Source organism: Salvelinus sp. IW2-2015, linkage group LG11 (genome assembly GCF_002910315.2).
Source record: "Salvelinus sp. IW2-2015 linkage group LG11, ASM291031v2, whole genome shotgun sequence".
Lineage (NCBI taxonomy): Eukaryota > Metazoa > Chordata > Actinopteri > Salmoniformes > Salmonidae > Salvelinus > Salvelinus sp. IW2-2015.
The window spans coordinates 23,358,208-23,369,526 of NC_036851.1; the positions used below are offsets into that span (position 1 = coordinate 23,358,208).

At 43.9% G+C, this 11,319-nt stretch overlaps 1 protein-coding gene across 3 annotated transcripts in view; it reads left to right on the forward strand.

Moving 5' to 3' along the window:
* The window catches only part of LOC111969997 (RING finger protein 207-like), a 31,169-nt gene extending 20,142 nt beyond the window's left edge, over nucleotides 1-11,027 (forward strand). For 2 of the 3 annotated variants that reach the window (XM_023996463.2, XM_023996462.2), the window contains 10 exons: nucleotides 577-649; nucleotides 841-909; nucleotides 1,007-1,075; nucleotides 1,443-1,549; nucleotides 3,665-3,842; nucleotides 3,967-4,152; nucleotides 4,310-4,361; nucleotides 4,514-4,631; nucleotides 4,734-4,826; nucleotides 4,975-11,027. In XM_023996463.2, the coding sequence (XP_023852231.1) occupies nucleotides 577-649; nucleotides 841-909; nucleotides 1,007-1,075; nucleotides 1,443-1,549; nucleotides 3,665-3,842; nucleotides 3,967-4,152; nucleotides 4,310-4,361; nucleotides 4,514-4,631; nucleotides 4,734-4,826; nucleotides 4,975-5,125 (1,096 nt within the window). In that variant the 3' untranslated portion in view covers nucleotides 5,126-11,027. The remainder of the gene's footprint in view (nucleotides 1-576; nucleotides 650-840; nucleotides 910-1,006; nucleotides 1,076-1,442; nucleotides 1,550-3,664; nucleotides 3,843-3,966; nucleotides 4,153-4,309; nucleotides 4,362-4,513; nucleotides 4,632-4,733; nucleotides 4,827-4,974) is intronic. The other variant, XR_002878064.2, reaches the window with a different exon arrangement.
* The last annotated feature ends 292 nt before the right edge of the window (nucleotides 11,028-11,319 follow it).

Sequence of the window (11,319 nt, forward strand, 5' to 3'; positions counted from 1 at the left end):
TCTATTTGGCCCCATGAGATAGACTTCACAGTAAACAATTCAAACAATAATGACTAGGCAAACAGAGTAAGGACTGCTTCAACACAACTACTCATCATTCCATGTCCACAGCTGCAGTTCACGGTTACATTTAATCAATGAAAATGTGTAGATAACCTCTGGTATTGATATTTACTCTCTGGTAGCAGTCCATCACAACTAGTGGAGCAGGAAGCTAGATCCTGGGGGCCACTGGACTGCAACATTACTGCCTCTGAAGTCTGTATGGGAGAGAGTGTATCAAGTTGCATTGTGTAGAGATCTTCATTGAGATTTTTGTGCCCCGTGTTCTCCATCTTTCTCGGCTCGCTGCCTGGAAGCGGCCCAGTGACTGTCTGGATTCCCAGAAGGGAGTTAAAGGCTATTTATGGCAGGCTGTGTGTTTCCATCTCAGTGTCTGTCGGTGTGTATGTGTTTGTTACGGAGAGCAGAACATAGATAAAGACCTGGATACATGAAGTATGGGTTTCTGTATTGCATAACCCTCTGCATCGAGGTGATAGATGTGTAGTGGAAATGTTGTGTGTGTGTTTGTAGCCAACATGAAGAAAAGGAGAAGGCGCTAAAGGAGCAGCTCTCACACCTTGCTGCCCTCCTGCCAACCCTGCAGGTTAGATCATCATATCTCTATATCCCCAGGCCTGTAATTAACAGTGTAGGCCAATAACTAGTTGTTACCTAGTTGCTACCAATAAATACATTTGACAGTGGTATAGATTGTTCGTTATTACCTGAACAGTTTATTATTCACGAGCCCTTCAGTGTGGTTGACCTATGACCCTCTCTGATGCCCTCTCCAAGGGCCACCTGGTCACCTGCTCAGCCTTTCTCAGCTCAGCCAACAAGTTTGAGTTTCTGGACATGGGATATGTGAGTACTGGCACTTTATATTCTGAAGAGAATCAAAGATAGAATGGGTAAATTAACCAGAGGTTTGCATCAAATATGGTGGCTCTCTCCTCCACAGCAACTAATGGAAAGGCTGAGGAGGATTGTGAAGCTCCCTCATCAACTGCGACCAGTGCAAAGCAGCAAAGTGAGTGTGGCTTGTCTACGCTGTTCTTACAAAACAATGTTACTAATTATTGCCGTTTTGAAACTGCAGTAAAAGTGCAGTAACTGCAGTCGTCTGTGGTATTTTGGACGCAGTAATTGCAGAATAACTGCAGTGTACTGCAGTTTAACTGCACTGTAACTAACTGCAGTAAAAAAAAAAAAAGAGTTATTTTGGATGCAGTATTTGCAACATACTGCAGTTATACTGCACACTGACTGAAATCTTTTTTTGTAAGGGTGTCATGTAGAATTTGCATTTAATACTATACACACAGTAAATGTGTTGTCTCTTCCTTCAAAGAAAGGTGCTAGGTGCTCTGACCCAGATGATCTCTCTCTCCCCTTAGATTAACACAGACTACAGGGTTGAGTTTGCTCGCTGTCTGGAGCCCCTACTGCTGCTGGGACAGCGCCGCCCAGCCTCCATTACCGGAGCAACTAGTATTGCAGCCCTGTGAGTCTGCTTGGCCTTTAACTCTTGTGCAAAATATTCTTCCCTAATCTCTGTCTTTCAGTGTACAAGTGGGGCTTTTTAATGAGACCAAATCTCTGGACCCAAATGTTTGCACATATAAAATATGAGATATGAAAATCTCCTTAGATTAAAACATGAGATATAATATAAACCATTCTTGGAAGCACAACTGGCAGATGGTGATAACCACAGAGAGAGGGAAGGAGACGCCATTATGAGCCCCACTATGTCACTTATCCTGTCTGCCTGTAAACTCTGGCCACAGACATGCTTAGGCTACGTAACTCACCTTTTTGGTGGCGGTCTTCCTGTTATAGCGGGCGCTAGTCCCGTCCTTTCCGTGCCAGAAATACGGGTGATTACAGTGGGCTGGGCCAGAGTGACCAGCGCAAAGCCAGGGTTCCAGGAAACAGCTTTTTCCAGCAAGGCTCTGTGTCTGTCTGGATATCACAACACAGTCTGGATCCCAAGCAAACCTTGACACACATGACAGTATGTCTCTCAATACACACACATACTGGGGTGTCAATGTATTTGGCTGAAGTATAAGATACAGTGAGGATGACTGGACCCAAATTCAAGGACTGAGCTTGCACTGAGCTTAGCTGTTACCAGAGTTTTAACAGAATCAAAATGTCCCCTTCCAGAGCCTTGATTCCTAGTTGGTGTAAGCTATAGTTGTAGGTATTTGACACAGACATAGAGATTCATTTGTTTTCAAAATGGAGCCATTTGTTCTCACAAACTCATTCAGATGCAGACTCTGTCCCTGTCCATGTGGACACAAGGGACGCATGCTCCCTGACCAATTTTCCACATCAATCACTCCCAACTGTTCACAGGTCTGTAACTCCCCCGTTTCCCAAACCCCCAACATACTGACAGTCCACCCTCCCAACCAGTGCCCCTCCATGTAGGATACGGAGTGGGTGGGGACGGCACTGAGCAGCCTGGCACTATTTTTATCAGAATTTCACAGAACTCTCCAGGATTCATCTGGTAGCTAGGCACACAGGAGTGGCGGGGCCAATTTGTTCCATGCCACTGATGTCACTGCTTTTGCCAATGTCTTAAATTGGTATCAGTGGTGGGGGCAGCAAGTGGATGCTCAGAGGACTAAATGCGTATGGCAGGGTGAGAAAGAGACACTCACAGCAAACAATCAGAGACTCACTCTCGGGATAGTTCTACTGCTGTATCAGGGCATGTGCCAGGCAAGAAATCAGGACTGAAAGCATTCCAGAGCCCAGGTAAGCTGCATGTCTTCCCCAGTTGTGTGCCCATAAACTTTTCTGTAATTATAGAATATCTGTCTTTACTAACTGGCTCATGATATTTCCACCTGTTATATATTCCAGAGTTTATTCCGTGTTTCATTGGTAACATACATAGCCCTCCCTCATTCATGGACAATTATAAACTATGGCAAACATTGGGTTAAAATTGTAATATTGAGTGTTAGGAARGTCTGTTAAAGTGGTCTACAGTATTACATGAATAGCTATCTATTACTCCAGTGGTAGTTGTGGTGGTAAGGAGTGAGAGAAAGCCAGGTCAGGGCCCGCTGTCTGTCTGTCCTGGTTGTCTCTTTGTCTTAAAGCTCACTGGAGACGGGGAGAATTTTATGTTTCCAGTTCAGCCAGGTCTCAAAAGCGACTCAAGTACAGTCTACAATATTTATAATTTCCATTTGTTGCAAATACAGTATATGAAGCAATGGTTCTATTGTTCAAAATGTTATAGCAAAGTAATTTTCTGAACTGGAACTCGGCAAGCAAATGTTTTACATTGTTAGTTGTAAACATGGTCTTCAGAATGCCATTATCTGAATAGCCTGTGTTGAGTTATGGTTTTGAGGTGCACGCTTCAACTATGAATCACTCCCTCTGGAACATTAGCAGTGAGAAGACCTGAATATAATATTGAACTTAAGGGACAGTATATTTATATAAAATGGGATAGATAGGCTGTAAAACGTACTCTCTGATTCATTCTTTATGTAAGTATATAATTAGAGCCTTAAATAAATAACTGTTACTTAGAACGAGGCTTCCCAATGAATGATGCCCTGTGGTTTAATCTCCCCACCATCAGGCTCCATTCCCCCCTCTCCATGTCGTGCCGCTCCCCGTCCCTCAGTGACATGCCCCTGGGCTCGGCCGCGGGGAGAAAGTCCACCTCCCACCGCTACATCTGCACCAAGGTCCTCCTGGCAGAGGGGGGCGACACACCCTTCACTGAGCACTGCCGCAACTATGAGAACAGTTACAGGGTGAGTGACATGACCACAATGACAACAACTATGGGTAGAGTGACTTGGCCACTTCACTTGTGATAGGGTGTCTGTGACAGTGTTGGTGCGTGCGTGCGTACATTCATATGTGTGTTTGACCCAGACCCTCCAGACTGAGATCCAAAACATGAAGGACCAGGTACAGGAGCTACACAGGGACCTGACCAAACACCACTCCCTCATCAACACAGACACCATGGGGGAGATCCTGGACCGCTCCCTGCACATCGACGGACAGATCTCCTCCCAGTACTCCTCTGTGGAGACCATGAGGGCTCTGTTTGAAGAGGTACATCCACAGGCCCCATATCTAACACCAGCAATATGTTAAGGAGGTCAAGCAGCTTATAGATCCTTTAATATATCCTATGTTTTGTACACATGAATGACTTGGCCTTGTGAATGATTTGACCTTATTAAAGGAAGTAAACATTATTTCCCTTTAGATTTGGGAGGAGACCTTTCAGAGGGTCACTAATGAGCAGGAGATCTATGAAGGTATGGTTTACCCATAAACTAAACATCCATCTGTTGTATGTATGTACATGTGGACTTGGTAACATGCATCATGATCTAATCCCATCTTTGGATGTGATGCATGTGCTTTGTTCTGTACTTTGACATGGCATTTGTGTTCGACCACATTCTAGCACAACTCCACGACCTGCAGCAGCTGAAGCAGGAGAACTTGTACCTGACCACCATCGCCCGACAGATTGGACCATACATCCTGTCTATCGCCAAGGTTAAAGAGCGCCTAGAACCAAGGTAATAATGATATACAGTTCCCTTACAAACCACAACTCCATCGATACAAAATACAGAAATTCAATGTCAAATATATAACAAGTAAAATACTGGTCAATCCAGATTTCAGGAGCCCAAAGAGCTTCATGATGACCGCACAGAAACCATGCTGAAAATCTATGAGGACACCTCTATGGCCATGGACGCACAACACAGGTACCTCGCAACACATAACTGTGGTTGGTCTGTATACTGCAGAGAATATAAATAATGATCGGAAACTGGGACAGATTCCATTTTATAATCATGAAGGTGTTGAATGCACTATCCGAGCTATGTACCCTCTCTTTGTTTTCCTTGGCAGTGAAGACCACACCTGTCCCACTGACAGTGACTGGGAAAGGAACATGGACAACCGCTCCCTTATCATACAGTCTGATGAGGCTTCCATCAAGACCAATGACTACCATTGGCCAGGAAGGCAGACAGCCAATTACAATGAGATGCCATTATAAAGCAGAATGTTACACTTTCCCCTCCCCCCTGTTTCCTGTGTGGCTTCCAGCTCAACACAACAGGACAGGGACAGCATGTGACATTCTCCTCTGTTCAGATAGCCGCTCCTGACATTTCATGGTGACATTTCTTGGCAGGGAGGTGTTGTCATCAGCTCAGAGGTGAGTCCTTAGACAAACAGGTGTCAGAGGACCCCACTGACACTCACTGGACTCAATGACTAACAAACTGGAGTCAATGGACTCACCGAGAGGGTGGTGAATCCCCTCCAATCTCACTTGTCAATGTGAATGTGAATGTGATGGACCAGTAGAACACCTCATTATGGACTGATTGGATGGAGGATCTGGAGTTTTATGCTGAGGTACATAGCACATAGTGTAATGTGTGTAATGTGTATCTGGTGATGTATGGCTTGTTGGTCCTCATCCTCAGGTCATAGATAGTGCTGGTGTGACCTCAGTAAATACAACAGTCAAATGTAATGATGCACATCAACTTGTGCATTAATCATGGAGAAACTGGGTGAGTATTGTCAGTGTGGTTTCCTTAAATTACCCAAGAATATGCAGCAAATTGGTGAAGCCGAGCTTGTGTGAGGGAAGCAATGGCAAAAATGTTGTGTCAGGCGCTGCTCCAGAATCTCCCATGTGTTCAATTGGGTTGAGAGCTGGTGACTGAGACGGCCATGGCATATGGTTTACATCGTTGTCATCCTCATCAAACCATTCAGTGACCACTCGTGCCCTGTGGATGGAGGAATTGTCATCCTATGGGGGCATAGCCATGGTAACCACAATACCCCATAATGACAAAAGCAAAAAAATGTTTTTTAGAAATGTTTGCAAATGTATAAAAAACAGAAATACGTTATTTACATAAGTATTCAGACCCCTTGCTATGAGTCTCGAAATTGAGCTCAGGTGCATCCTGTTTCCATTGATCATCCTTGAGATATTTCTACAACTTGATTAGAGTCCACCTGTGTTAACTTAAATTGATTGGACACGATTTGGAAAGGCACACACCTGTCTATATTAGGTCCCACAGTTGACCGTGCATGTCAGAGCAAAAACCAAGCCATGAGGTTGAAGGAATTGCACGTAGAGCTCTGAGACAGGATTGTGTCGAGGCACAGATCTGGGGAAGTGTACAAAAACATTTCTGCAGCATTGAAGGTCCGCAAGAACTCAGTGGCCTCTATTCTTAAATGGAAAAAGTTTGGAAACCAGCAAGACTCTTCCTAGAGCTGGCCGCCCGGACAAACTGAGCAATCGGGGGGAAAGGGCCTTGGTCAGGGAGGTGACCAAGAACCCAATGGTCACTCTGACAGAGCTCTAGAGTTCCTCTGTTGGGATGGGAGAACCTTCCAGAAGGACAACCATCTCTACAGCACTCCACCAATCAGGACTTTATGGTAGAGTGGCCAGACAGAAGTCACTCCTCAGTAAAGGCACATGACAGCCCACTTGGAGTTTGCCAAAAGGCAACTAAAGTCTCTCAGACCTGGAGAAACAAGATTCTCTGTTCTGATGAAACCAAGCTTGAACTCTTTGGCCTGAATGCCAAGCATCTCGTCTGGAGGAAACCTGGCACAATCCCTACGGTGAAGCATGGTGGTGGCAGCATCATGCTGTGGGGGTATTTTTCAGCGTCAGGGACTGGAAGACTAGTCAGGATCGAGGCAAAGATGAATGGAGCAGATAACAGAGATCCTTGATGAAAACCTGCTCCAGAGCGTTCAGGCCCTCAGAGTGGGGTGAAGGTTCACCTTCCAACAGGACAACGACCCAAAGCACACAGCCAAGATAATGCAGGAGTGGCTTCGGGACAAGTCTCGAATGCCCGTGAGGGGCCCAGCCAGACCCCGGACTTGAGCCCGATCGAACATCTCTGGAGAGACCTGAAAATAGCTGTGCAGCAATGCTCTCCATCCAACTTGACAGAGCTTGAGAGGATCTGCAGAAAAGAATGGGAGAAACTCCCCAAATACAGGTGTTCTAAGCCTGTAGCGTCATACCCAAGAAGACTCAAGGCTGTAATTGCTGCCAAAGGTGCTTCAACAAAGTACAGAGTCTGAATACTTATGTAAATGTGATATGTTTTTTATTATTTAATAAAGTAGCAAACTTTTCTGAAAAAACGTTTTTTCTTCGTCATTATGGGGTAATGTGTGCAGATTGATGAGGATAAAAAATATATATTTTAGAATAAGGCTGTTACCTAACAACATTTTGAAAAAGTCAAGGGGAATGTGGAAGTATCTGCTGTCAATATACTTTGAATCCCTCATTAAGTGTTTTCATTATTTTGTCAGTTACCTATAAATATTTATCTGGTGTAAATACTATTCTTTATTTGTCCTTTCCCATTTTCTTGTATGTTTCTTTTTTTTTTGTCTGTTGAAGACATGTCCATACAAAAACATATTCCCATATTATAAGAAAGTCGTTGCTTCACCAGTAATTAATATCCCCCTTTGTATTGTGGATAGAAGCAGGAATGACCTCTATGCAGGAAAACCAGGCTTACATACAGATGGATGATGTAGAGCAGAGGGTGAAGGTTATTTACGTTACAGTATGTGATTTTAGGTCTGTTCAGCCCCGCTGCTTCTCAGAAAATATTGAGGTCAGGCTGAACCTACAGAACAGGGCTGTCTCTCCTCTGCAGAGGAGTCAGGGGTGCACACTCATTAAAAACATATTTGTGACAGCAGAGTAAAAACTGAGTTTGCAACTGCTCTGGCCATCCACTGCCTCCCCGTGGTCGTATATCATCTCATTGAACATCTAAACCTTGTTTCATCCCCTGTCCACTATAGAGGATATTGATGACCTGTGACTGATCCCAGCCAGGTGTTGAACAGTAATTGGAATCAATGTTGATCCCCTTATCACCACGGTGACAGGTGCTGGGGCAGCCATAGAAAAATGTCAGAGGGCAAGAGAGTAGTCCCATGGGATTGTGGATCCTCAAGGAAAAAACACATCTCACTAGCACCAACCGAACCTCTTCACATACACACATACGCTCACCTGCGCACGCACAAACTAACACACAGGCTCACTGACAATGTCAATGCATGTTAATGCAAGTCAATTTCCTTCACTATTCCCTGTCTCTCAGCTGTATAATTGAAGGCTGTCTCTCAGCCTAGGGTTTCTAATCTGATCCCTGTCTCTCTGAAGGTCACACTGTCCTCGGTCTCCACGGCTACAACAGGGAGCTCAGGTGCTGATGGAACAGAGTGACAAGAACACACTGCCCAGTCCACACAGGAGAACCACATACCCACTGGATCCACTGAAACTAGGGCAGTGACACACACAGTATGGGTCACACACACACCAGCTGGAGTGATAGGTCTTTTTCCAGCTCCCGCCGTTAACATGCGTCATTCGTCCTGATCTTGACCTGATCTTTTAAGTGTAAACAGACAAGATCACAATGCGTCCTTTAATCGACTACACTTGTATAAAAATGTGGGCACAATTAGAATGTGTTCAAGATCAGGACAAAGACTGCATGTTAGAACCAGGTATAAACAGTCTAGGTAATTTGTAAAGTGACTATACATACTGTAGATAATAAATAGCGAGTAGCAGCAGTGTAAAAACAAAGGGGGGGGGGGTCGTCTCACCTTGCTACTTTAAGATGAATGCACTAATTGTAAATCGCTCTGGATAAGAGTGTCTGCTAAATTACAAAATTGCAAATGTAAAATGTAATCACACTCCTGTGGAGACAAGATAAAGACAATGTACAATAGCAGTGTGGTAGCCTCTCAAAGCCGCCTGATCCCGAGAGCTTACATTAATGTTGCTGCGCAGCGTGAATCAGTATGGTACAGCTCTAGATGATACACTGGAACCGTGGCCTTTTCTTGATTTCCTTCTATCTGCCTTTGAGTGTCGCAGTACAGAAGGAAGTAGGAGAAAACAGGGAACTGTTGACCCTTCCTATCAATGACCTCACATAGTGGTAAATACTGTATGTCTTGTATGTGAGGCTGACAAGGTGTGCAAAGTGAGAAATGTTCTATAGGGAACAGCCTTATTGTCATTCCTTCTTCTTTTACACAGAATCCTTGCAAAATTCCAAAGTAATGCTAAAACAAACAAAGGAGAAATTGCCTGTTCCACTTATGTATGCGCACGGTGTTGTTCCATGTAATATAACAATAAAAGCCAAATCCCTGCAAAATCCTTCACCTTTGGATGTCATTTTGGATTTGGTGATCAGTACAATACTGATGAGGCATTTCTTACAATGCTTAAAATCCATATTCTTATGGCTTCGGAATTCACTCACAGAAAACCTSTGGAGGATCGTTGCTAACGCAATGAAAGACCTGACAAACAGAGCTCTTTTTATTGCTCAGAACAAATGCAGTCACTGTGTCCTTGACTGGGAGGGATCACAGGTGTGTGTGTCAGAGGATGTGTCAACCCAGTAGCACACCATGCAGGACTCAGGAGACAAAGCCCAGCAGTCCCTGTATTAATCATCAGCTGGTTGGGGCTGACAGCCCCTGCTCTACTCCACCTCCTCTTCCCCCTCCTCCAGCCTCCGTTCTCATTAGGAGCTCAGCAGGAATGAATCATTAACAGATCAGTTACTCGTTAATTAAGACCTCTCCCAGATGCTCTCACAGGGGGAGAGAGAAAAGAAAGAAAGGGAGAAAGAGGAAGGAGAAAGGCACTCAACACTGAAGCCTGCATGTGGTGTGATATGGGTATTTCAGAGATGGGGAGCAATCATATAATTCCTATAGAGGCTCTTCTTCCTCAGAGATGCAGTGGAAGCTACATGAACAAAAACAAGGCTTATGCAGCCTTAGCCAACCTGATGACAATGAACCATACAAGGGTTAGCACACAGCAGGTACCAGGTACTTTAAATTCCAGGAGGCATAGATTATCACTCCAACTACATCGGGTTCATACAGGAGAGGTGGTAGACTATCAAGCAACACTACTGATGTGTGATGATCACAGGACAATTTTATGTCACATGCCGCTTCTCTTCTCCCATGTGAAAAGTGCACTGGTGCGGCACTCCACACAAGTGTCAGGAGAAGAACTGCATACCAGAGTGATTTCTCCCCTAATAGCCAAATCCTGAATTCTTCTTAGATTCCTTAGATTTTCTGTTCAAATCTACTTTCACAATGTATAACATATAATACCTACAAAATAAATACAGTTGAGTGTGAAAAGGGCAGGGCTGTAAACCAATGTAGACCTGTGTCCTGTCCAGTCTATTCTGATAAATCAAAGCAGTGGTGGGGCTGTGGAGCGGCCGCTCCTGACAGGGAAGATCAGGGCCAAGGTTAACAGAGACATGTCTGAGAGGAGAGAGACAGAAACAAAGAGAGAGAAGAAGAAAGAGAGGGGGAGAGGGAGAAATTAAAAGGAAGGGGCATGGTAGGAACATTATTAGGGAGACGGTACCGCCTGTTTTTTTTTTGGGGGGGGGGGGTACCCTAATAAAAACGACTTCATACTGCACTATAAAAATGTTCAAGAAGAGTTCAAGTGGGTTCTATTATAATGCCTGTCAGACAGGCTCTCTGATAAAGAGTCAATGCAAACAATTTAGCCAAYGGTAGGCTTGTTGTGTTGTGTTGTGCACTGTGAAAGAAACAGTGATCTGTGCTGTTCTGGCTACGTCTTATATAGAGGCAAGTGTAAAACATCCATTGTTTGAGCTAGAAAATTGTTTAATTGTCTAGTGTTTTCATAGACAAGTGTAAGGGGTATAGCATTTGCCTAAGGAACATAGCATTTGCAAGGAGCGTAGCATACTTTTTTTTAAAGTACATTATGCATGCATTTCTGTCTACCCTGGATAATAATTCAATTAAACACTCCATGCCCATGAACAATGTAAATGATATGTCAGAGGTGTTGTGTTTTTATTAACATGTAGATAGAATTTCAAGGTGGTGAATGTTTGGTATTCACCCATGTTACTCAAATCAATGTGGCTGGTAACTCAGATCAATAAAGAGTTTGTGTTTTATCAAGAGAACAACTCAACACTGCTGGGACATAYACATTGGTTTTTCGAGTAAATTCCCTCACAGTCATTGTAAGACTAAGAGTAGTGTTCTTTGACAAAGGCTTAATTGCATTTACATATGAAAGACAAAAATGATTTATTTCAGGTTTTATTTCTTTCATCACAT